The following is a 26799-nucleotide window of genomic DNA, read 5'->3' as shown; positions in this document are numbered from 1 at the left end:
TATCTCACCATATACACCGAGGTTAAGGCGGGGCATTAACGTTATTATCATATAGCCTATCCAACTGACAGTTATTTCACACAAATTCCTTTATAACAAATAAACACTTTAATACATTACATAAAAATACATTTGCAATATATATATTGTACAATAGTGTGTATATATAATACAAACCATTAAACCATTTCATCATCATCATTTAACTAATAATTTTAACTAATCATCTGTTTGTGAGATAGCATATCAGCATCAACATGTGGCTTATTTGCAATACAAACTATTAAGTGGAGTCCTGGTAACCCCCCCCCCCCCCCATGCAGAGCCTTTTCACATGGGCACGACAAAGTACGTATATACAAAGTGATTTAGGAAGGTACCGGCTTCATCACGTTAGAAAGCAATAATGAAAATGTGTAAAATCAGCATAATTCCTTTTCAAGTATCGATATATTCCCCATGTGGAGCCCCAATTAACATAACCAATCAATCATAATATTTTTGACAGTTATGCATGGTTTACACACAAACAACAGTACACAAAAAAATTCATGACTGCCCCCTGTATAATGGTGCGGTCCAAAAAGTGGTCGGTTATTCTAATAACTGACCACTGGCCTCTGATTGGCCAACTCCATCTGGCTATATGATAATATTGATTATTACGGACATAAAAGTGGAGGTAATGATATGCATTTTATGTGTTTGTGTCTTTGTGTTTCCAGATATTTTAGTCGGCATATCTTCAGAGTGACGTCTGAATGGACTGTTGTGATGTTTTAGGTAGGCTTTTAAAGGACAAAGGTCATTAGCTTGGTACTGCAGCAGAACGTCCGGTGTTTGTACTAGTAACATATGCAATTTGTGGCAGGTGGAAGATTAGCAGATACAAATTATGCAAATAAGCCCCTGATTTGCATAATTAATGTGAAAGTGTCCTAATTCACCTACGTACATGTAGTAAATGATTGGATTGTCAACATTGTGACTTATTGTAAGTTATTTAAAGGTGTACATAACCAAGCATAAATTATGCAGATGTTCAAGTCATTTGCATAATCAGAATATTTTATGGAGGTATGAGGTCTCCGAACTCTTGTTGTCCTAGACATGCTTTGATGTTAAGTTCCCTTTAGGTAGACTTTTTTGCCTGTAAGTGTGAAAGATTTTGGCTTGTTCTGTAACTGCAGGGCGTATGTGTTAAAATAGGACATCTGAAGAAATTCATCCAACCAGTAGTCTTGGCATGACAGAACCATCAAGGATCTGTGTCAACCATATCCGTCACAAGATTAAAGTGTGTACGACACAGCCAAGAATGCCTACATTTAGCTCTATTAAACCGATTGTACTTAATAACATTGTGACCATGTCCTAATGGCAACTCGTTCGTTTGGAGGTCATGATACTGTCCTTTTACCAGTCGCAGTCGGACCCCTGAAGCTATACTCTCCCCCGTCCGACCACTTTTGACGCTCTGCCGGGTAATTATCGTACATTTTAGAGACCCACCCAAAGAACAGACAACATTGGGGTGTTTTGTGCCTGTCCTTCTGCAGTCTTCACAATTCTACCCTGGCAAAATCGTTGTGCGGGTATAAGAAAACGTTGTTTTTAGGACAGGGGTCGGCATGTCCTCCCGAAGGAAGCCAGGGAGGCGAGAATGGCAGAGTTGGAGGTTCTGTATGGGCCTGGTTCTGACGGCGGTGTGGATTTCAGGTGGGCACACCCATATATGTTTCTAGAATAGCCTGTGCAAGTATTCGTACATGTACTCAAACAACTGATTACAGAAATCTTTAAAGTTTTATATGTTAAATATTGGTAGCAATTCACTGTAGACTTCATTCCAAAACAAAACGGGTCGGCATTGCTTTGAGTTCGCACTTTTGTTGCCCTGTTCTATGTTGATTTTTTGCCATAAGTGATTCGATCAGTCCTCAATGAGCTACAAATATGTTTAACGAAGAAAAACTGCAAGATCAAGATTAGGTTAATCCTTTGTGCCATCCTTTTTACTTCACGTTAATTATAATTGTCAGTGAGAACGTATACGTAGCTAGTATTCGGACGTAATTTGCCGACGTTTGTAATTTCTGTTTTTTGTGAGAGTCGGTACTTTTCACAATTTCAAATGCCCCTTTACGTGAAAACATTTTTTGTTTAACGTACGTACAACGCCATTGTATGCAGAGCTGTTGGCAACATGTACAATGTTAAACATTCCTTAAGCATATGGTTATCAATGCGATACCTGTAGTATTAGTCAACATAGTTAATGGTAGTCAGAAAGTAGATTACTTCTTTAAAATTGCAAGAATGGTTCAACTACTATGTGTGTATAACTTGCCATACACTGTGCCTGTTACAATTGTCGCGCAATAAAGTTCGTAGTGTGTCAGAATTGGCCACAGACTATGAGAATCTTAGCTTGTGCAATACTGGGTGTAGGCTTAGTTAATCTGCACTCAGAGTGTGGGTTGGAAGACAAATGTCACTGTGAACAAGTCAGGCGAAATGATCAGATCAAAACCATCCAGATCTTACAGATTAGGCACCTCATATGAATATACTATTTAAATTTTAGAGAATATTTTCTCTTTTTTCAGATTATCAGTAATAGATTCTTTAGTCTATAAGTTGTGGGTATATTTCGTCGCTCGAACATGGTTTGTCCCGTAAAGACCCACACTACCATATAGTAAACACGTTTAGGCGTCACCCCCATTTTACCATAGTTAGTTAGTTGACCTGAAACCTGCCAAATGTTAGCTGGTCCATTCAACGTCCTTGGTCCATTCATTCCACACGAAAGGTGCGGCAAAGTGTCTGTCCCCTCTGGCTATGGAGACCTCCATTATTCACCCTCCTAGTGCCAGGGCCATCGATGATAACAACTTATCTCCGAGCAGATCCTACGGTAACACAAGATGGTATCAAAAGCTGTCAGAGGAGTGAAGCCGGCCTAGGAGTGTGTTTGCTACAGAAAATGCCCGTATGACTCCCTTTGGCTGGCTATACTCCTTGGCCGGCTTTGATACTATCTTATGGCATCGTAGGATCTGCTTGGAGATTAGATAACAGCTATAAGCGCCCTGACCGGTTTCTTGAATTGACACGAGAGGGTCAAAACGAATTAAGGTAGCAGAACAGGTCTTCTATGATCACTGGTACAAAAGCGGCTCCTTGCGATCTGGCCGATAATTGTATCTGGAGGGAAGTTCACCTTCGACTGGGTACTGTTTTTATTGTGTTTGTGCGATCGCACCTATATCTAAAATCCTTTTTATGGATTTGTTTGCGGTTTTGAATAATAGTAGTCATTGAGGTCCCAATGAAACATGGTGATTTTGGGCGCCGTGTCAGTATTTTTTTCCTGATCCTAGCAGACGTTTATCTCATCACCGCTTGTATGAAATTTAATTATGCTCTTGTGACAGGTCCGTTGGAACATCGCTACTTTACGAGTATTCCAGAGAAACGGATGGTCCGATTGTCCTGATATCTTGCCCATGCCCAATGAAATTAAACTACGATCAATCCTTAGGTGTCGTCCTTTCTCTGTGAATTTTCGATTCTAACTCTTACCCTTTTATACCCATTATTTTCCCATACTATTTTCCTCTTCAGGTTCCAGCTGTTTTGAGGCTTCTGTGGTGGAAGACTTTGTCGCGCATCGGTTGGAGAGCAGGGTCAAGAGAGCAATCCAGAAGTAAGCATGAAAACTTATTTCACATCGACTTGAGATGCTTTGGGGTTTTTTTCTTACATGATTTTAGATTATGAAATGCTTAGATATGTTTTCTCTCTCTCTCGCGCGCGCTCTCAATACTTCGATGTGTACGTGTTTTTATGTGTATGCATCTATGTGTGTGTGTGTGTGTGTATGTGTGTGTGTGTGTGTGTGACTATGTGTGTGTGTGTGTGTGTGTGTGTGTGTGTGTGTTTGTTTTTTTAATGTGTGTGACTGTTCTTACTGTCATGAAAAAGTCATCACCATCCTTTCTAATTGACTTAAGTCTGCCCTGTCTGACTGCCCTGCTTTGTCTTACCTTTAATTTTCCAGTGTTCGCGTCGGTCTGGAGTTCGTCATGGCGCAGTACTCCACTGAAGCGGTCCGGTACAGCTTCCTGAACGCCACCAACGTGCAGAACGGCTTCAGTAACCTCAACCCGCTCATCGGCCAGGGGCTCGTCGGTACGTTACTTGGCCTCTACCAGGTTCTACAGATCACTGGAAAATAGTAGAAATTGGCCACATAGACAGATAGATTACCAGAAGAGTACACGAAGTACAGTTCGTGACTTAGTTTATTTGGCCAATTTCTAATATTTTCCCAGGGACCTGTGGAGCCTGGTAGCGGCAAGTAGGCACATGGGTTTTCCCCTTCTTTCTGAGGTCTATCCATACATTTTGCATAAGACACCTATTTCATGCATGAATACCTCATTGAATTAGCTGTACGCCATTTCCGTTATTGGGTACCAAAATTCACTTCTTCTTTTTTCTTCCTATTTGTCTTCCTTCTAACAGATGTTTCATAAGACACCTATTTGTATACCTCATTGAATTAACTTTTATGTCTTTTACTTTGTTGGGTACCAAAATTTTTCTTCTTAAATTTCTATTTGTCTTCCTTGTGACAGGTGGTGAGAAGTACCACGTGTCCTTCGTGATTCTGGAGACGTTCTCGGGAGATCTTTACTCACCGGACTCCACCGCTTATGCAGACCTGAAGGCGCGCGTAGAAAACGCGGTAAGTTGTAATGTTGTGATACTACTATCATCGAATATTCAACCATTAGTACTAGTCTTAGATCGTTTAACGCCGTTTTTTAAGCATTCGGATCAAGACTTATTGTTATGACGCTGTCCTTGTAGGATCTAGCCTTGATTCATAGCACAGAGACAAAAATGACACACTCGCACAAATGTACAGGTACATGTAACTTTGATAGCGCCGTTTTGCCAGGTTATCATCCAACATGGCGCTCACACTTGACGTAACTGTTTCGAACGTTCTTAAAAAGATACATATATATATAGCGCTCGGTCTGTCAAATAATACACGTAATCTTTCTTCTGCACCCACTGCAGGTAGGGTCCTTGCTGTTCGCAGAAAACGGAGTAATTCTTATTGACCTCTGTGACTTCAGACCAAGGTATGCTCATTGCGATTCACTCTTTTTAGGAACACTGAAGTCATACTTTCGATATGGATTTTGAAATAACGTCTTTGTAGTTAAAATGGAAAGCAATGAATATACAACTGAATGAAGAAGAGGCATTGTCCGATATTCATACGAGAAGCATAAAAAATGAAAAACGACATCTTCGAGTAAAAAAAATGTCAACATAGAACTCATGCGAACTTCAAATACGCCCATAAGGAGGTGTTCACACATGTGCGTACATTCAAGTCCGTACGAGTTGCGTATTGGCATTTTTGGCTGAGGTAAAGTTTGCCGAGAAGACGTTATTCTTTACTTTGAGCCACTGTTGTACAGCCCGGTTATCTAACCGGGAAAAAATGCTTCTTCGTCCTCAAATTGTACTTCAAGGTGGGTCCGTATGAGGTCCGTGTGGAAGTCTTAGCCTCTACCAGGCTCCATGTCGCTGACCGGCAAAAAAAGGACAAAAATAGCCAGATAACATGCCAGCAGAGTTAGCTGATGGCAAATCATACTCCTCGACCAGTTAACTCCTCTATAAAGGTATTTGTACTGTCGCAACTCATACATACGGACATACTTACAAGTGTGACAGTCCCCTAACAGTGCATTATTGCCTGTACAGAGGGACTAACATCCAGGCCACGCTCCGTGTCATGGTAGCGCCCAGCGCAGTGACGTCAGTCCAGACCACCCTGGGGACTGCTATCGCCACGGGGCAGCTGGGAGACCTGTCCGTAGACGCCGACTACTTCACACTTGACCCTGATCGTGAGTTCTTTCTTATAGTATTGTTTTTGCCTCCATGAAAAATGGAGGTATTGTTTTTTGTGTGCGTGTCTCTCTGTGTACATGTGCGACGTCTTTTCTGGACGTTTCTCCATCGGTTCATCGGGTCAATAAAGCTTATTTGTCGATTCATTAATTCATCAAGGGCACTCCCCGTTCACCAATTGAACCAATTCATCCATTCGTCCACTTGTTCATTCATTCATGCTCTCTATCACTCACTTATTCATTCACTCTCACACTCTCTCATTTATTCACTCACATCCACTAACTCACTCACCCACACACTTTTATTCACTTTCACTCTCACACACACTCATTCGCGCACTGATTCACTCGTTCATTCATTCGTCCACTTGTTCACTCATTCACACTCTACCAATCACTCACTCATTCACTTATGTGTTTTTCCGCCCCCCACCAGTGCCCCTGTACGACATACCGATAGACCTGGTCTTCCTCGTGGACGGCTCCGACAACACCACGGACGCCGAGTTCCGCGCAATGACGTCATTCGCGGGAAAGGTGGCGGCTGAGTTCCAACTGGGTCCCGACTCGGCCCGAGTTCTGGTGGAGCAGTACAGCGACGCCCTGACGTCATCGCTCGACTCCGGCAACTTTACCAGCTGGGCGGACATGCAGGCGGCACTAGCGACCCTCGTCAAGCAAGGTGGCGGACGGTAGGGCATTGTTTGTGTTGCGTACCCGGAAAATTGCCCCATTGCATAACACATTAGCTGAAGTCGGTTAGCCTGGGACTATCCTCCGTATACCCATTGGCGCGTGGCTCAATCTATTCGTTGGACTGGCTCAATCTTTTCGCCTGCTACCCAAGGTTAGGGAAGCTAAAAGATTGAGCAAGCGGTTCCTACAAAGAACGGTACCCAGGCTAGAAGTTGGTAGACTCAAAAGAAGAAGTTTTGCCTCTTCTCCACAGTAGAGCCACTAAATTAAAGGTGTAAAAAAATGAGATGCCCTCTTTTGTGATTGGCAGGGCACTGGCGAGATCGTGCGTCGAATCCGTCAACGGGCTACTCCAGGCCGGCCGGCCCGACGTGCCGAAAATCATCGTCGCGTTCAGCACGGGACCAGACGACTCGTCCGCGAACATTAGCCTCTCCTTCGCCGGGCACTTCGCTCGCCAGCTCGGGGTGGTGGTGTACGGCGTCGCGCTGGGTCCAGCCGCCAATCGGGGAGCGCTGCAGAACCTGGTGGGGTACTCCTCTAGCAATCTCCGCTCGCTTCGCAACACCAGGGGGTTTGTGGACCTCAGGAACAGACTGCCTGCACGATTCGGTAACGGTTAGTAGTGTTCTGGTTTCTTCCTTGTGTTTCTATGTTTCTTTTAGGTACATTTACACCGGCGTGTAGTGAAGTCCGTATAAGGGCCGTATTGACATTCTTATACGTAGGCGTATGCACAAAACACATCTCATGCGTATTTCAATCGTTTTGTTTCAATCTTACGTACGCAGGCATATGCACAGTACGGCACAATACGCGTAACTACAACTTGCACGAAACGATTGAGATGCGTATGTATGCGAAGCGTACTGTGCGTATGACTATGTATGAAAAATGCAAATACGGACCTCATTCGGACTTGATATACACGCTTGTGTGGAAGCACGTTAATATTGTTTTGCTCGTGGCTATTGGTTCTGAGCCCCCCCCCCCCCCCCCACAAACACACAAAACAGCTTACAATGCTAAACTTTCTTCCAACACAACGGATCAACGGATCAAATTTCAACGACCGCTGTCGCCTTTTTGAAGATCAATACTGATGACCAATCACTCCGGAAAATTTCAGCCGTGTATACCTTTGTGTATACCTAAGGGAAGAAAGTTTAGGCGTTGTACTATAATTGCTACGAACGCATGTAGAGATGACTTTCCATGATAAAAAGAAAACTTGCTTCGTGTTCCAGTCGGCGTCCTGTCGTACGGATGGGTTCAGCTGGCTCAGCGCTACGTCAGCAGCTACGATGACGTCACCTCTGACGCACACGTGACGCTGGAGCAGGAGGTCCTGACTCAGGTCAGGGACTAGAAATATAATCTCCATGCAGATCTCCATGCGTGGCAAAAGATAGTATCATAAGCTTGGGAAGGAGTTTGTTTTGCAGATGATCCGGAGTTTCTGTGGCGAATGAAACTCCTCTGCCGGCTAATCTTCTTCCCAAGCTTATGATACTATCTTATGCCACAGCAAGATCTGCTTGGAGATTACTAGAAGTAGACTTTGTAAACATTATGTATTTGCTTGCAAATGTTACTTTTCCATTTTAGAAGTATCTATCTAAAAGACATAAGGAATGGTTTTAAATGTTAGCGAAATGCTTTAAGGATTGATACATTATGCATCTGTGTGTGTGTGTGTGTGTGTGTGTGTGTGTGTGTGCGCGCGCGCGCGCGCGCGTGTGTGTGTGTGCTTGTGTGTGCATGTGTGCGTGTTTAGAATAAAGGCTTCATGAAGTGGTTAAAATCTACGAAACACTGATTTCTTGGTGTGTGTCGATGAATCTTACAGCTTAACGCCATTTTTGCCGGTGTGGACGGTTTTCAAACGGTCAACGTTCTTCAAGCACGGAACGTCATGTGAGTATTGCTAAATGTTTTCAGTGATTTAGCAGACACATGGACAGACGTATACATGTACATAGACAGACTAAAAACTCCTCACCAAATTTGATATATTCAATTTTACAAATTAGTTAGAGGGGTGCTATCTCATGAAATCACTAGTAATATAATTACTAAATCGGTTTTCTAATAAACTGGTGAAAAATGTGATACATTTGCGACAACTGCTACCACGTTATCTACTGAACGACTCTTTATCTGAAGGGAAAGAACGTGATAAATAGATTAAGCTCGTTATTATCGTACTTTAGATCTTCGGGTTACACTCAAGTGGCGTTCTCGGTGCAGTCCGGGGCGTACTCGCTGGAGGCGCTCCTAACTGCGTGGAGGAGTAACGGTCCCTCCCAGTTCCATGCCGTATCGTCGTCGCTACTGGTGCCGTCAGGTAAGAACCCTTTACGGAAACAGATTGTAAAATGCTTAAGTCAATTCCAAGAAGAAGAAAATCAATCGAAGTCAAGTTGAAGAAGAAGATGTTAAAGAATATCTACCGTTCGGTACACCATACGTTGCTTGTCATTTGTTCAACCCTCCGGCCCGCTCAGATTTCATTACGAATACAACTTTTTTTTGCCAAACGAATTTTTTTATTATCACACACACACACACATCATTTTGGAGTTCCCAGTGGTTGTCACCCATAGAATCTAATCATCATGTCCATAAATTATTTTTGTTCCAAACCTGTAGATTTCCAAGCTTTCTACGCCCGCTTCGTCTTCATGGCGAACACACTCCCGAGTGAAGAACCTGTCGACATCGTCTTTGCTTACCAGAACGAGATCTTACGACAGGTATGACACGACTGTCGTTGTTTGTTGTTTTTTTGTTGTTTTTTTGTTTTTTGCTGTTTTTTTGTTATTCCAGAAACCTTGGCATGTACAATCTGTATCTGTATAAGTATCTAATATAGCTGGTATAACCGCCGCCCTTCGGCGTAACACACCAGACAAAACGTCAGTTATGCAAGAACTTTGCATTCAAATATCATCTTTTATGTTCGTATATGTATAATCAGACTACCTTTCTCTGGACAGTTCTACACCCTTGTGAATTCGTCAGAAAGTAATTCTCAAATCTACTATGCTCAAGTCGCCAACGCCTTCAAATGGTAAGGAATGCAATATAAATCTGCGTATTTTCGTGTTGGATGTTTAAGTTAAGAAACTGTTTCAAAATGACTTCTATGATTTATTTTGAACACAGTGCTGTGAATAAATAATCTTGCTATACGCAATCATTTACGTAGCCATGCCGCTGTAGAAATATGCCGCTGTAAAAATATGGTAGAAATTGGCCAAGTAGTACACAAAGAACACACCAGAGGAGTTAGCTGACCAACTGTAGTTTTTTGCTAACTCCTTTGGTATGCAATATCTCTATTTGACCAATTTCGACCATCTTAATTTCCAGCGACATGTGTAGAGCCTGGTAGGGGCTATTCATCGTTTACAAACCTGATTAAATTATTCGCGGATGGAGCAAACTTTAAACCTACCTTATTCCCTTCCGTTCTCTAGGAGAGTCGGGTACGTGGTGTACCTGCGGATCGTGGTGTCCAGGACCGTCCGGGCCGACCTGCAGACCTTCCTGCTGACCCAAGTCCGGGAGGGCGGTCTCCCCGATGCCGAGGCGGGCTCCCTGTCCTTCAACGCCGATATCCTCGGCTTCGGGGCAGTGCCGACTGTCGACGTCTTTGTGGACGACTTGTCAATCCTGCGAGAGAGCCTTCATGTATGATTTTCCTTATTATATTTAACATAACGGACGGGAAACATGGCGTTTTTGCTTCGTTTCTCCCTCTCCTCTTCTTCCGCTACAAACAAATCAAGCCAATGACCTGGATGAGACGGCTGTGGTGCTTGATTGTGGTAGGGCAGCTGGGGGGGGGGGGGGGGGGCCTGTACCCCTGTGTATAAATGCGTTTGAGTAAAAACAAATGGGGCAAAAGTTTGTTAAACTAGACCCTGGGAGAGTAAACCCCTTTCCAGTTGTTTTTTTACAGCCTGTTACATGGGGGACTGACATTCCCATAGTTGATTAAACAAAAACTAACCTTGGTTTCATGGGACAAAAAAAACGTCTTCGTTCCTTGGGGCTTTTAAGGGCCCTTACATGAATTCATTGGGCGACCCCCCAAAGGGGGGGCAAAAAAATTGTTTACATCTTCTCCCGAATCTGCAGGGGTATTCCCCGGGGGGCCCTGTTGACGTCCCCCTTCAGTTCTTCATTGCCAACAACGGCACAGGTAACGCCCCTTCAAACATGCGGGGGGGTAATTAAAAACTAATCAACCCCCTTGATCCCCCACTTAGAGGGACAAATCTTTTCAGGGGGGGTTTTTAATTGGTCCTCTTAGTTCGCTTTGCATACTGTAATGTTTCATACTGGAGAAAACTGCATGCTATCAACAGTATGCGCATTGACTACCAGGCCAATGCACTCGCAGTGGTTCTAATGCAACTTATGCTACCGCACCGTATGAGACATGTATAGTTGCTTGTTCTTTATAGTGATCTTCGTGCCATGCGTGCGATGATGCTTTGTGTTGTATGTGCTTCTATCCGGCGCTTCCGCCTAGCGGCTGGCGCCTGAGGTGCACCTAACGCTGCTTCCACTTTCTTCCTCTTGACGCCGACTTGCAGACAATCCGTCAGTGGCCCGAACTTGCAAGGACAGTAACTCCACCTACGTGGATTGTAAGTACGATCAACGTGATCAAGCAGACAGGAAAAATATGTCTTTCATCATCCTTCAAATATTTCACATCAACTGACTTTCAAACTAACATCAATGTATACTACAACTTACAGTAACCCCGACGTGGACACAAAAACATGACTATCCGGTACAACAAACTAAACTTATAACTTAAACTCTGACATGTAACGTTACACACAGATTTATTACTCGACGTGTATGCTAACTACCAATTGAATGCGTTACACATAAACTAACCATGACGTAAACATAGCATTTAGCGCTGACTTATACACAAAAACACAAACTCAAAACAACATAACTCTGACGTGTACAAGTTAACTAAGTCTGGCGTATTCAAACAAACTAACCATGACAATAAAAAACAATTAACCTTGACGTAGACACACAAAAACTAATAACTCTAACATGTACCAAACACAAACTTTGACAAGTCAACACAAACTGTGTGAAAACAAAACTAACCATCTATCCATTACTAATATTACCTTTACCCATTCTTCATGTCAAACACAATCCTACTCGAACTCCCGGAAATACAACAGAGCACAGGAGGTGCCGCTTCCCAATATTTCACAGACAATTTTTTATCTAACTGTACTAACAGCACCAAACTTTCTAATGTTTACACGAGTTCAATCATAAGGGACCGACACCTTGGTCATAACGTTAAATATCACAGTTAAATACATGTACATTGCTTTTGTACTATGTTCCATTCTTGAGCTCCTGAAAGCCATCCATTTCATTCTCTCGCTGTCTCAGCTCTGAAGAATATTCCGTTACATCAGCACATATATGACTCTTCTTCGTTTGCTATAAAAGTAGTTGAACGCATTAGGAAGTTGTAACAAGTGTTGTAACTTTGTAAGTAAAAATCTAACGACAAATTATAGAGATCAATGTAATGCGATGTAATATAGCCTTTTTTTATAGCAGATTTTTGTGGATGAAGGTATGATGGTAAACTGGGCAACCAGATTATGTATTACATTGCTTAGTCTTTTAGGCTCTAGATTGCATGCAAATCCTATGGCTATAACTAAAGTTGAAACTGCACCAATAGCACACGTCAACAATGATATCACATGATACCCTATGACGTTTTGCGTCAAGTGTTATAAGGAGGTTCACGATATTTAGGGATATGAAGTCAACGGACGATGGTTTTAAATTGCAAAATTTTCAAAATATTGCACCGTCCCAAATCTCCAAATACATTATTTTCATTAAAAACAACGAATATAGGTTACCCCGCGGCTAAAGGTTAACTAGCGTTACATTTCCCCTAAATTGAGATATATATTTCCCGTAGGTTCCCTTGCTGACGCCCCCCTCTCCAGTAGACAACCCAACTTCGCCCTCAGCGCGTACATGACAGACTCTGCAAACCTGGAGGACGCCTCGGCCAGGAAGGAGGTGGATGTAGACGTGAACCTTGACACGTCTGTGTCGCTTAGACTCGGACTGGCAGCTGCAGGGAGGACCTGGTTCTCAGGGCCACAGGTAACTGTCTTCCGCACTGCAGCTTAGGTGTCGCTGCTGTCAATACGGTTTTAAACGTAAAGAACTGCCATCATGCGGTCCCAATCGTAACGTGCTGTCATATATTAACCTGGTGTGTACGCCGATGGTGTATTATACTGGCTATATAGGTACAGATACAGATGTATGCAAGAATAATAGTTGTCAGATATACACTATTGTCTAGCACCAATGCCACTAGTGCACTGTGCTTACTTTTGTCCTCAGGTCCAAGTGGCGTTTGCGGACGCAGCGGAGTGCCAGCTATACACCCACATCTGTCTGACTGTCAGCCTGCTGGACTCGTACCACGACTACGGGGCGGACAACAACGACTTCTGCATAGAGATCCCTGACAAAAACTGCGCACTGTGTATGTAACGTTACACCATTTTCAATTATCGGCAAACCTCTGTCCTCTTTGTCTCCTTCTTCATTTCCCTTTAATACCACCCAATAACCTCTCCCTCTGAGTCTCTCACTCATTCCCTTCTAAGGTTTAGGTCACATTTCCAAACCGGGGCCCGGCCGCGCAGGCAGCTTTCGGGTGCGAAAAGAATTATATAAAATGCATCAAAATACACAACATGTCAAAATAAGATTTATGGGCATAATTTGTGTATATTTCTAGTTATACAGTGTAATGTTTCGTTTCTTAAAACATCCTGGCTGGGCTCCGGTTTTGAAATGTGACCTAAGACTAACTCTAATGAGCTGTTAAGATTTTTGAAAAAAAATATTATCTAAATAGGTTTACAGACATTAAAAGGCCAGTGCATGTCAGCTTTCATCTGACATGTACTACGACACCAAATTTTAAAGGCAGCAATCGCAACAACGCACAGATCAAGTCACTGAATCAAGGCGAGGGAGGCGGTCAGACTTCTGAGCACCTTTGACTTTTGAACCATGACTCATAATGTCACGTGTCCGAAATAGTGGGTCATTCGATTTGAAGAAGACTAGTCTCCTCCAGGCCTTCCGAATTCTACGATGGTAGAATTCCGCAAAGATCGTGAATGATGGAACAAATTGACCGGGAGCGTCAGTCAGCGGAGGGGTATCATGATTTCCCTTGGCCCGGAAAATGAACAATATAGTCGTCAATCTCTCCAGGCAAATTAATCTCCACATATCCGATTTGGTCTAATAGTCTGGTAGAGGCTAGGAGAAGCCATGGGCGGTCGGAAATTAGGCATATTTCTTGTTCCCGCACCCACGGACAATGTAGGAAGACTTGTATTGCTCGACAATTGTACATGGTACAATGTATGGTACAGCTATTACACAAAGTACAAAATAAAGACATAGAAACATCCACATTAACAGAACAATAAGGGCTAACATAATTCTTTGATGTAGCGTCACAATCAAGTAGGTTAACCATTAGTTTCCCAAATATGTGTTATAACAAAGCAGTACTTATGATATGTAAGATTCTATGTAATGTGCTTGCCGTAAAACGGTACAGTTGATGATAGCGAACAAATCATCGTCAACAGCGAGCAGATTATTGTTTATCTGAGCTTTGGAATAATGCTTGTAGCCTTTGACAGCTTAAACTTACCAAATCTGATATCTTGTGAGAAACTTCTCTGGTACTCAACGGATCATAATGACCCCAGTGGGGTTCTTCATGCTTCGGTGAACGTCAAAAAATCTTGAAATTTTGACCAAATATTTGAGACTTTCTGAAACATCTTAAGATTGTTGTGAAAAGTCTCAAGATTGTTTTGAAAAATCTAAAGATTGTCTCGAAAGATCTAAAGATTATCTCAAAACTCTCGAGATTTACCTACAAATCTCGAGATGTTCTCATTTTCAATGTGGCGTGAAGACCCACGCTGGGGGTTATTATTATCTGCTATGCAGAAAGTTTTTTCTCAAAACATCAGATATATAGCTTGAAGCTGGAAACGGTAAAAGCATAAATTCCGAGTGCTCTGCTAAGTCCAATAATAGTATAACAAAGAAGCGAGAAGAAGTCGAATTCGCTTAATAGAATAGGATTTTTGTGTACATAAATATTGTAAATATTTCATGTATCTGTCAATTGTTGTTTTGTGGCGACCTGTACTTAACGCAGTGGGTTACCCGGTGTGTATGTACAATAAAGGCTTTGATTCATTCATTCAATAATAATCTGTTCTCTGTTCGTTGTCTTCTGCCCACAGTGCCATGCAGCGCCGGAATCTGCGGCACCAATGCCAACTGTTTCGACGGTGACGGCCAGCTGCCCACCTGCGTGTGTGTGGAGGGGTACCGCTCACCGACTGATGACGGCCACGACTGCCAAGGTCAGCTTCTTATAATCTCCAAGCAGATCCTACGGTATTATAGGATAGTATCAAAAGCTGCCAGAGGAGTGAAGCCGCCCTAGGAGTGTGTTCGGCTGACCGGTGGCTGATGACTCCCTTTGGCCTGCTGTACTCCTTAGCCAACTTTGATACTATCTTATGCCACTGGTAAATCTGCCTGGAAATTAAGCTTCTTCCATTTCGTCCAAGAAAGGCATCATATGCTTTGCCTTTGGACATAGCCTTAGTACTCGTTATCACTATTAAAACTCGTCAGGACTCATTTGAATTTTGAAAGGAAAATTTCTGCACGACTTACATATGGGCAAGGAGTCCATTTCCGTTGACCATTTTTATTCGCTATCAATTTGTATTCCCCGGCTTCTAGCCTTTTGCTCATATATATCTCAAACTTTCCATTGAACTCTTTTTACGCTATATCTAAACAATTCCTTGGCCTTGCAATTAATCATGCAGGTACACTACGGCTATGCAATTTATTATGCGTCTCACATATTCAAACAAGCTAAACCTCCCTTGATTGTCAATTATTTGTAACTAGATATTGACGAGTGTGCGGAAGCGCTGGAGCAGGACGCGCCTGTGTGCGACAGGTCCGCTAACCTGAGGTGCTCCAACACGGCGGGCGGCTTCGACTGCAACTGCCGGCAGGGGTGGACCATGGACAACGGCGTCTGCGCCAGTAAGGCCCCCTTTCCACTAGACGGTGATCGCGCTGCGCTCTGAATGCGACCTAAATAGGATATGTGTAACCTTCACTTTCATACTAAGTATATCATACAAAGTAAAAGTGTGACTGAGAAGACAACAAAACGCAAAAATTGTAAAAAGATTCGTTTCTTTTATATACAATTCGTTGAGCGATCTGTCAAATTTTAGGTGGCAGAGAGAGGGCAGCGAGAGCGCCATCCTAGTGAAAAGGGGTTATAAGCAACACACCAACATTTCAGTCTGCAAGCAGACGTGTCAGCTGGATGACAAAAGAGAAGGATTTGGTCAAATAGGGACAAATAAGTTGCCATGTGGGATTTCAGTCAGTCTTTTGCAGTCTATCCAGCTATCACAGACTCCGCCGACCGGCCGGTTCACTCCTAGACCAGTTTACTCCTACTACTACTATACTATTATTCCTAAGTTTGCCAAGGTCCCTCACTATTATATGGCCAGGCGGGAGTCTGGTAGAGACTACCAATATTTATCATCTTTGTGATAACGGGGGTATCTTAAACGATTAGTGTGTCTGTGTTTGTTCACTTGTTTGCTTGTTTGTGATTGTGTGTGTCCAGATGCGGATATGAAGCTCATGATTTTACATCATTCTGATGAGTTTTAGAAACTACAGATTTTGCACGTTTTTTTTTCCTTATGGTATTGTTTTTTTTTCAGAGTCGAATAGGCTTCATGGCTCCGTTTCCATACCAGAACCATTCGAGCCTGAGTTGAACGACCCAACTTCAGTAGCGTTCCAGACGCTGTCATTGCGAGTCACTGTCACGGTAAGGGCGCGGTCACATAGGTCGTGCGAACGTGCGAAGTTGTAACTCATCTCGTGAGTTTTTGAGATTGGCATATTTTGACAGATTAACTAACCCTTACGTTAGCTATGATATGGTAGATTTTCTGGTAAAAACTTCCGCAAGACCGACTGTCGATCTTTAAAATCGGGCGACCGTCTGATGATTAACAAATACGGCCAAAGCTAGCTTGTCGGCTGTGTGTTTGTTTGTATGTTTGCATACCCGGTAAACCGCCTCATACGCACCACATCAGGTTTGTACTGTATAGTACTGCATCTATTCAAATTGGGGAGGGCACCGACTGTTATCAATAAGTGCGGTGTACGTATTTGAGTTGCGGCAAACACCCTACCATTACTTCACAGCGTGTGTTCGTCCTTCCCACGCAGATAACGCAGCTCTTCCGCATCACGATCATCGTGGTCATCCGGATCACCATCATCAGCTTCTCGCCCGGCAGCATCGTCGCCAACTACGCCATCGACATGCCGGCGGGACAGAACATCAGCGCCGACGCGCTCACCGACGCCCTGTCGGACGCGCTGGTCGGGGCGCTGAACCAGTCCAACCCGCTCAACGTGGACCCGGCCACAGTCACGGTTACGGGTATGTAATAGGTTTTATACATATGATCATGAGTAGCACTGACAAATTCATATTCCTCGTGCGTTTTGACAAACCGACTATTGCTAAACAGGTACAGCCCTACATTTTCATTACCAAGAAGCGAGAAGAAGCCGAACTTCTGCGTTAGACTTGTGATCTGGGATACTTTTGCCTTTGTTGTGACCTGTACTGCTCGGTTGGGCAAAAATGTACAATAAAAGTCTTTATTCATTCATTCATTCATTAAACGCCGTATAATGGCCGTATATGGCATTCAGTTCAGCACACTTAACACTGTGCAATGTTTCAGGTATTATATAGAAATAAAGAGAAAAAGATACATTGAGATAAATAAATAGATAGACATAGATATCTAAAACGTTGTACGTTTCCCCAAGATTTTGATGAGTGCGCCAACGAGACGACCAACGACTGCTCGGCGTTCGCTAACTGCAACAACACGGTCGGGAGCTTCACATGCGCATGTCAACCCGGCTACATCGACCAAGACCCCGTCGACGACCCCGGTAGAACATGCGGTAAGGACATCATGACAATTTTCAAAATGGCCAGCGTGATTACCTTATCTTACAATCTATGGTTGGGAATCTTTCCAATGAACTAAAAAGATGTTATTTTCCTTTCAAACCTACCAAAATGTATTGAATCTTTTGAATTTCAAAATGAATCACCAACACACTTGCCCACCATATTATACTTAAAGTTTGGTGGCTCCAACAGTTTACATTGCTGATTTGCAAGTTCAATTATTATATAAGAACGAAAAGCATATTGTTATATTTTTATCTATTCTGTAATTCACAGAGTCACCACCGACACCAACACCATCGGTGTCCTTACCACTGCCCACGACCATCAGTGTGATTTTACCCAGCTCACTTCAACCAACTCTTCCGGAGTCACTGGCCACATTGGCACCGACTGTCGCACCAACTGTTCCGGAGTCTCTTGCCACCTTAGCCCCGACCATCTCACCAACTCTTCCCGAATCCCTGGCCACGTTGGCACCCACAGTCTCACCGACTATTCCGGAGTCCTTAGCGACACTGGCACCCACAGTCTCACCTACTATTCCGGAGTCTCTTGCTACATTGGCACCGACAGTCTCACCGACTCTTCCGGAGTCTTTGGCTACATTGGCGCCGACAGTCTCACCGACTATTCCGGAGTCCCTAGCGACATTGGTACCGACTGTCTCACCGACTCTTCCGGAATCTTTGGCCACTTTAGCACCCACAGTTTCACCGACTATTCCGGAGTCTCTTGCCACATTGGCACCGACAGTCTCGCCAACTCTACCGGAGTCTCTTGCGACATTGGCACCGACAGTCTCCCCAACTCAATCGGAGTCTTTGGCGACATTGGCACCGACTATTCCAGAGTCTCTGGCCACTTTAGCACCGACCGTTTCACAAACAGTTCCGGAATCTTTAGCGACATTGGCACCAACAGTCTCCCCGATACTACCGGAGTCTCTGGCCACTTTAGCACCGACCGTCTCACCGACTCTTCCGGAGTCTTTGGCTACATTGGCACCAACAGTCTCGCCAACACTACCGGAGTCTCTTGCCACGTTGGCACCTAGTGTCTCACCGACTATTCCGGAGTCCCTAGCGACATTGGTACCGACTATCTCACCGACTCTTCCAGAATCGTTGGCTACGTTGCCACCGAGTGTCTCACCGACCGTTCCGGAATCGTTAGCGACATTGGCCCCGACCGTCTCACCGACTCTACCAGAGTCGCTAGCAACACTTGCGCCGACAGTCTCGCCAATTGTATCAGAGACTCTGGCCACGTTGGCACCGACAGTCTCACCAACTCTTCCGGAATCTTTAGCGACACTGGTGCCAACCGTCTCACCGACTCTTCCGGAATCTCTTGCTACATTGGCACCAACTGTCTCACCGACTCTACCGGAGTCTCTAGCGACGCTCGTACCGACTGTCTCACCTACTCTTCCGGAGTCTCTTGCAACACTGGCACCAACTGTCTCACCGACTCTTCCCGAATCTTTAGCGACACTGGCACCAACTGTCTCACCGACCCTTCCGGAGTCTCTTGCCACGCTGGCACCGGCAGTCTCACCAACTCTTCCAGAATCCCTGGCCACGTTGGCACCGACTGTTTTACCGACTATTCCAGAGTCTTTAGCGACACTAGCACCCACAGTTTCACCGACTCTACCAGAGTCTCTTGCCACATTAGCACCAACTGTCTCACCGACTCTTCCCGAATCTTTAGCGACATTAACACCGACCCTTCCGGAGTCTCTGGCTACTTTAGCACCGACCGTTTCACCCACTCTTCCTGAATCTCTAGCGACACTGGCACCGACCCTTCCGGAGTCTCTGGCTACTTTAGCACCGACCGTTTCACCCACTCTTCCGGAATCTCTAGCGACATTGGCACCGACTCTTCCGGAGTCTCTGGCAACATTGGCACCGACCGTGTCACCAACTATTCCGGAGTCTATAGCCACCTTAGCCCCGACTGTCTCACCGACTCTACCGGAGTCTTTGGCCACTTTAGCACCGACCGTCTCACCCATAGTTCCGGAGTCTCTAGCAACACTTGCACCGTCTGTCTCGCCGACTCTTCCGGAATCTCTAGCAACTTTAGCACCGACCGTCTCACCAATAGTTCCGGAGTCTCTAGCAACACTTGCACCGTCTGTCTCGCCGACTCTTCCTGAGTCTCTAGCAACATTGGCACCGACCGTCTCACCGACCGTTCCGCAATCTTTAGCGACATTGGCACCGAGTGTCTCCCCAACTCTACCGGAGTCTCTTGCCACGTTAGCACCAACAGTCTCGCCGACTCTTCCACAGTCTCTTGCAACTTTACCTCCAGTTGTCTCACCAACTCTTCCCGAGTCTCTGGCCACCTTGGCACCGACCGTCTCACCGACTCTTCCACAGTCGCTGGCCACGTTGGCACCAACAGTCCCACCTACTATTCCGGAGTCTTTGGCTACGTTGGCACAGACCGTCTCACCGACTCTCCCAGAGTCTTTAGCAACATTGGCACCGTCTCCTCCGGACTCTCTGGCCACTTTAGCACCGACTGTTTCAGCGACTCTGCCGGAGTATCTGGCCACGTTGGCACCTACACCCTCGCCGACTATTCCGGAGTCTCTAGCCACTTTAGCACCGACCGTCTCAATGACTCTACCAGAGTCTCTGGCAACTTTAGCACCAGTTGTCTCACCGACTCTTCTGGAGTCTCTAGCGACATTGGCACCAACTGCCTCACCGACTATTCCGGAGTCTTTGGCCACTTTAGCACCTACACCTTCACCTACTGGGCCTGCGTCTATTGCCACACTAGTCCCAACAACAGCTGTACCTACACCAAGTCTCCCTGCTTCTCTCCTGCCTTCGGTCTCACCGACTGTTTCCGAAGCAACAACGCCTGTACCAACTGCTCTGCCGTCTGTCTCACCGTCTGCACCAACTGTTTCCGAAGCAACAACGCCTGTACCAACTGCTCTGCCGTCTGTCTCACCGTCTGCACCGACTGTTTCCGAAGCGACGACGCCTGTAGCAACCGCTGCACCAACTACATCAGCAACCATCGCTGTGACGCCTTCTGCTACTCTTGGGACGCCAACAGTTCCACAGGTTTCAACATCGCCGGCTTCCGTGTCTCCCCCAACAGTCTGCTCTCCGATCTGCGACGTCTTGGCCTCCTGCGTCCTCATCAATGGCACGGCGCGGTGTGTCTGTAACTCTGGCTTCGAAGGAGATGGCTTCACGTGCACGGGTGGGTTCTAAAGATACTGCAATCTATTCGATTCGGCACGTTTTTTTTTCTAAAATCATGATCGATCATACTACGATTTTCAAACCCCATCGTAATATGTTTGCTTCATAATTCAAGGACGTAGTGTTTAATTGTTAAACCTCAAGTATTGTGCGTGGTCGTGTGTGTGTTAGAGAGCGTACACGTGTGTGTATGTATGTGTGTGTGTTTCTACCATTCAGGTTTTGCACATGTTCTGTTAAAGAGAACAGTGTCTATCACGCATTTTCATGTTGATGTACGTCTAATTATTTTGTCCTGTTCCTTTATTCATTAGATCTTGACGAATGTTCCACCTCCCCGTGCACGGGTCCGAATGAGCGCTGCAAGAACAGGCCGGGCAGTTTTGACTGTGTCTGTCTTCCCACTTACATACGGTGGGGAGATGACGACAACTGCACAGGTATGTACGGTCTTTAAAAGACTATGATTACTACTTTAGCAAGTGAGGTTATGTGTGTACTGCCAGTAGTTGATGAGCTGGTTGGTTGGTTATCTGTTGGTTAGCAATGAGTTTTTCGTTTTTTTTATGGTTGGTTGGTTGATTGAGTTGCAGGGATGTCATGACTTTAAGGCATTGATACGAATTTCAATCTCTAATAAAGTGTGTCATTTTGTCCTAATTTTAGATTTCACTTCATATTTTCTTTGTCTGTTCTACTACATTTGATGATAAACACTATAACACTATAACAAACACTATTTTTCTTTACCTGCCATTGTGCAAGATATAAATGTTCAGTCTTTTTTTCTATTACATTCCATAGCGACCAGCAGGCATAATATCGACGTCACCTACACAGATAACTTTGATTACAATCCCGACCAACACGATGGAAACAGTAACGGCTTCCAGGCAGAGAGACAGCGGCATATCAACGAGGTACGTTGTGAAATAGCTCTCATTCGCCATGTCAGCAAAAATCGATCGAAAGGTTTTATAGTTTGTCTTCTGCATGTGTAGCAGAATATGAAGGACGCGTGTGTCCGCGTGCCGTGTGTGCGTGAGCACGATTACTCGAGAATGCCTGGATGGATTGTCTTAATATTTGGAATGTAGGTAGGTCTTGGTGAGACTCCATTTTTTTTAAAATTTTGGGACCCCTTGCGGTTTAGCATAGTACTGCAGCAGAACCTTTGCTCTGAAGATGCTGAGTTCAACAAATTGGAGTGGTGGATAACTCTTGTTCTGTAATCGAATCATGCATGTAACATTAAAGGGAATTCTATTTGCCTTTCATGCAGTTTGATGATCTAGTAGACGGTTGGGTGGGCAATGTCCCGGATGTGGACAAAGTTGCCACGTCATTCAACAACTTCCGGAGCGGGAGTCTCATCGCCAATAATGACGTCATCCTGGCGGGAAAGCCGCTGTCTAGTGCGCAGGTCCAGGAGGGTCTAAACGGACGAATCAACAATGATCCGAATTCGAACTTCAAACAAGTCACAGCGAAACGTAATTCATATTCTACTTTTCTTTGAGAATTCGTGTGAATCGAATTAAAAGTTTTAAATCTTTTCTCTCCAACGGCTAAATATAAATTCAAATTAGTTGGACAAACTCGAATCACAAAACGTTCTGTTTGTGAAATCTCTACCTTTCAGCTTACGATTACTGCGGCGACTCCAACACACAGGACGCCTGCTACAGTCGGGACTACTGCACCAACACGGACACGGGCGGCTTCACCTGCCAGTGCCCCCCGACTCATATAGACGACTCTCCCGCTGGCCTTCCCGGGCGCAACTGCAACAGTAAGTGGACTGGGAAAATGTCTTTTTATTATCTCATTCTACAGATCGTGAAATCGTTTTGTAATAACACATACTAGTACTTGATATTCACTTTAAAAGTTATGACCGCTATAGTCTTCTTCAACGGTCCTGTGAACATCAGCCAACCTACATCGTGCTAGTAAATAAGGAATAGCAGCTTGGCAAAAGTACATGTATACAGCTTTTCTTTTGTATTTGAAAATTGATGGGCTGACATTCTCCTATGATATCGGAATAAAGGGTTTTTGTACAGTCATATTTTCATTAATGCAGGATCATACATTCAAAAGAAAACCAATAGTTATATCTCTGGGAAGGAGGTTTATGTTTGTGTTCACACAAAACATTGGCAAGTCTATTTAGAGGATCTTGAGTTATAGGTGCACTGTGAACTTCACACCTATGAAGTTATAATTCAAGATGATTCACAACAAAAATCAAAGTTCTCCATGAACAGAGATAAAAATGTTGCTAACTTGGTTCAATATGAATATTGTGCCCTTCATCAACTCTTCGTGTGCTTGCGAGAAGGGGATCTTTATTGCAGTTAATCCATGGTTTGTCTTCTTTGTTCTGACAGTAAACAGAGTTCCCATCATCCTCGGCGTGGTGGGTGCGGCCTTGCTGCTGTTCCTGCTGGTTCTACTCGCCATGAAAGGCACCAAATATGGCAGAAGGAAAGTCTGGGTACGTATAAGCAAGTCTTGCCATAATGTTAAATGCGGTATCACGTAATTTCAAAACAGTTCTTACGGTGACATAAGATATAATTGAAGCCGTTTAATTGCAAACCTCATTTGTCAGTGTATTTTGTGCAATTATCCAGATTATTGGGATTTGGGGATCTCGTGCAATATAACAAAAGGGTGCGGTAATCCGTTGTGCAAGTATCTGGCGTCTACTGTAGTATCATTAAGCTGGTCAAGGAGCCTGTGTCCATTTGCCACCGGGGCATACGGTGCCTAGGGCCACCCTAGTAGGGTGGATAATGGAGGTTGCTTGGCCATGAAGATTGTTGGGTACATAGATACTATTTAGCCACCACCGAGATCTGCCCGGAGATTAGGCATCTCGCTGGACATTGCGTTGCAACTACAGAACGCATTCGCAAACAAATTGTTGCGTGGAATTGCAAGTTTGCAATTAGCAATATGGTGCGAAGCGAAACACGGCACAATTTATATATGTATAACTTGCTCATCTGGGATCCATACGCAAATGCGTCGCAGGTATTCGCATAATTGCCCGCCATCGCTATTATTGCACCCCAGTCATCAAGACGCTTTTTCAATATTTCTATCCCTTGAAGAAACCTTTCGCGGGGCTAGCAGCCATTAGGTTGGCGGGCTCAACTGATTGTGCCAAGTGTGTCTTGGTCATATATATGTATATCATCTAAATCATAACGTTTGTTGTTTTTTTCAGGCGCCAAAACGAAAGATTCCCAAGCCGGTAAGTACCAGCTTTATCAACGGGAAATTTGGATAATGTTCCTATAATTTAATATAGCAACATGCATGATATGGTGGAAAGGCTGTGTGCGTGTGCGTGTGTGCGTGTGTGTGTGTGTGTTTGTCTGTCTGTCTGTCAGTATATCTGTCATCTATGTGTGTCAGTGCCTGTGCGTGTGTGTGCGTGTCTGTGTCTGTGTGTGCACGTGTCTGTCTTTCTGTCTGTATGTATGCATGTATGCATGTGTATCTGTCTGTTGATCTATGTGTGCCTGTGTGTGTGTCTTTTATGTTATTACAGAGAACACTTTCCGTTCATGTTGTGAATTATGTTTTTCTCTGCCCCCCAGGGCGACTTTGACCCAGGAGACATGGTGTGGGCCCGTGAGGAGGGCCGGTCCCTGTACTGGCCGGGCAGGGTGGTGTCTGAGACGGACAGGGGAGAGTCCATGTGGGTGCGGTGGACAGGGTCCGGAGGGTACTCCAAGGTAACCGTACGTCAGGGAAATTATAGTGATTTCAATCCACTTAAGGTCATAAAAGAGCTGTTCTTTCACTGGCCGTGACAGAGAAGACACTTCCAAGACGTTATATACAGTTTTACAGGTTTATTGTACTGTGGAAATTCCTCTAGCTCTCTTCGATAAGCACAATGAACAGTAGGCTACAAACAGTGGATCGCCTTCACCGTTTCACTGCAACACGGAAGGCGTTTTGAAACCACCCTCCATCGACTTGATATCCTTGAATACTTTGGGATATAGGTTACAACGCAGATAAAAGTGAACTACATGTAGCGTCAAACCCACATTTTAGCCTTAGACTGTTACCATTCTTTGTCATTTTTTTTAATTGCAATTAGCCCTCAGGCAATTAAGAATTTACAATAAACTTTTTTAATATATCGGAATGATTGCCCTTATACAGGTTAAACAGAAGAGAATCGCCCCCTTCTACCAGTTTGACCAGTACTTCGACAGGACGGCGTATCACAACCTGCCTGCTTACCGCAAGTCCGTCAACGATGCACTGCGGGTAAGGAGTTTCTTACGACTTCATTTTTGCTACCCTGGCAGCTAGATCAACGTCAGGGACGCCAGTCTGTTTCTTAGGGGCCAAAAAGAAGTATGCCCGATGATCTAGATAAGAACTCCGGAGAAGTTTAGTCCGGTTGATACGCCAAATAATAGGCTCTAAGCTAAAAATTAATATCAACAGTTTGTTGCGATGTTTTAAGAATGATAGCATCGAACAAGGGTCCGGGTTCCCAATTTGTTGTGAGACCTGAAAGATAAGCTCCATTGGGGGCTAAAGGATATCTTAATAAATAATAAATAATTCATCTTAGTAAACTCGATAAACTCATTTTACCTTCCTTCCGAAAGACGGGTGCATCCCTAACCGAGATGTCCACTTGAACCTTGGTCTCCCATCTAAATTTAATTAGAACCAGGAAGTGTGAGATCCACTACAAAAGTTGAGCCTCTGTGACATCTTACAATATACATTGACTCATACAACTAAATTTCTATTCGGTCTCATTGTACACAAAACAGACGATGAACACGCCTGCTAATGGCACCGCGTCGCCAGTTCCCACGACGGAGGACGCTACCGCGCCGGCGGAGGACTACCAACCCCGTCCCGCGGCGAACCCGCTGCTCCGCCCGAAGGGGGTGCCGCACCTGCAGGTGCCGGCCAACGGTAACGGGGCGGGGGCTCACCGTGGCAACGGCACCGTGCAGGGCGATGACGTGTCCAGCCAGGCCTCAACCATCGACATGGACTGGACACGTATCAGGACCAGCAAGCGGGTGAGAAACATGTACTAACATGATTCGTCCATGTGATACGTCCGCCATACCAAATTAAGATTGCACCCAAAGAGATCTACTTACATTATTTCTCCATGTCATATATATCTGCCATACCAAAGAACGCACCTAAAGAGACCTCCAGTGCAACATACCCCAGTATGATGCACTTCTGCCTAATCTCTTCACGTATCGTCGAACAGATACACGTCGCCATTTTTTTTTCAAATATCATCTTTGTTTCATAGCCATATGCATATGCTGCTTGTCGTATATGGAACAGAACGTGGCTTGCAAAAAGACACGCGTCGCCATAGTGTCTTTTGAATATCACCTTTGTTTCGTACATTTATATGATCCTTATTGACACAACAAAATCACCAGAGACACACACTGACTGTCAACAAGATCGCGACAGTCGTTTTTTAAACACCACCATTGTTTCAGTTTGCCCCGAACGTGGCTCCGCTGACGTACACGAAGAACCAGGACGACATGTATCTGCCCATGCGCGACCGGGATGACGGCAGCACGTCGCACAGGTTCGTCACCTCCAGCTCCCAGCGTCTCAAGGCGGCCAGGAGCAGCGACTACGTCTTACTCAACTTCGACAACAAGTCCGACATTTGATGTCATATGAT

At 44.6% G+C, this 26799-nt stretch overlaps 1 protein-coding gene across 1 annotated transcript; it reads left to right on the top strand.

Moving 5' to 3' along the window:
- Nucleotides 1-1436: 1436 nt before the first annotated feature.
- On the top strand, nt 1437-26799 carry LOC118421853. The gene is made up of 34 exons (XM_035829354.1): nt 1437-1719; nt 3631-3712; nt 4067-4197; nt 4647-4756; nt 5098-5162; nt 5797-5942; nt 6385-6640; nt 6955-7262; nt 7892-8001; nt 8494-8561; nt 8858-8991; nt 9297-9400; nt 9644-9717; nt 10127-10340; nt 10791-10854; nt 11252-11305; nt 12643-12833; nt 13080-13224; nt 15026-15148; nt 15711-15851; nt 16556-16665; nt 17076-17292; nt 17691-17831; nt 18118-21078; nt 21395-21520; nt 21885-22000; nt 22363-22573; nt 22723-22872; nt 23474-23580; nt 24319-24345; nt 24695-24832; nt 25272-25379; nt 25901-26158; nt 26606-26799. Exons 1-34 carry the CDS (start codon nt 1632-1634, stop codon nt 26786-26788), a joined length of 7461 nt encoding a protein of 2486 aa, XP_035685247.1. The 5' UTR covers nt 1437-1631; the 3' UTR covers nt 26789-26799.

Source organism: Branchiostoma floridae, chromosome 8 (assembly GCF_000003815.2).
Source record: "Branchiostoma floridae strain S238N-H82 chromosome 8, Bfl_VNyyK, whole genome shotgun sequence".
In the NCBI taxonomy this organism is placed as follows: domain Eukaryota; kingdom Metazoa; phylum Chordata; class Leptocardii; order Amphioxiformes; family Branchiostomatidae; genus Branchiostoma; species Branchiostoma floridae.
The sequence above is the reverse complement of the archived record's forward strand: the minus strand, read 5'-3'. Positions and strand labels throughout refer to the sequence as shown.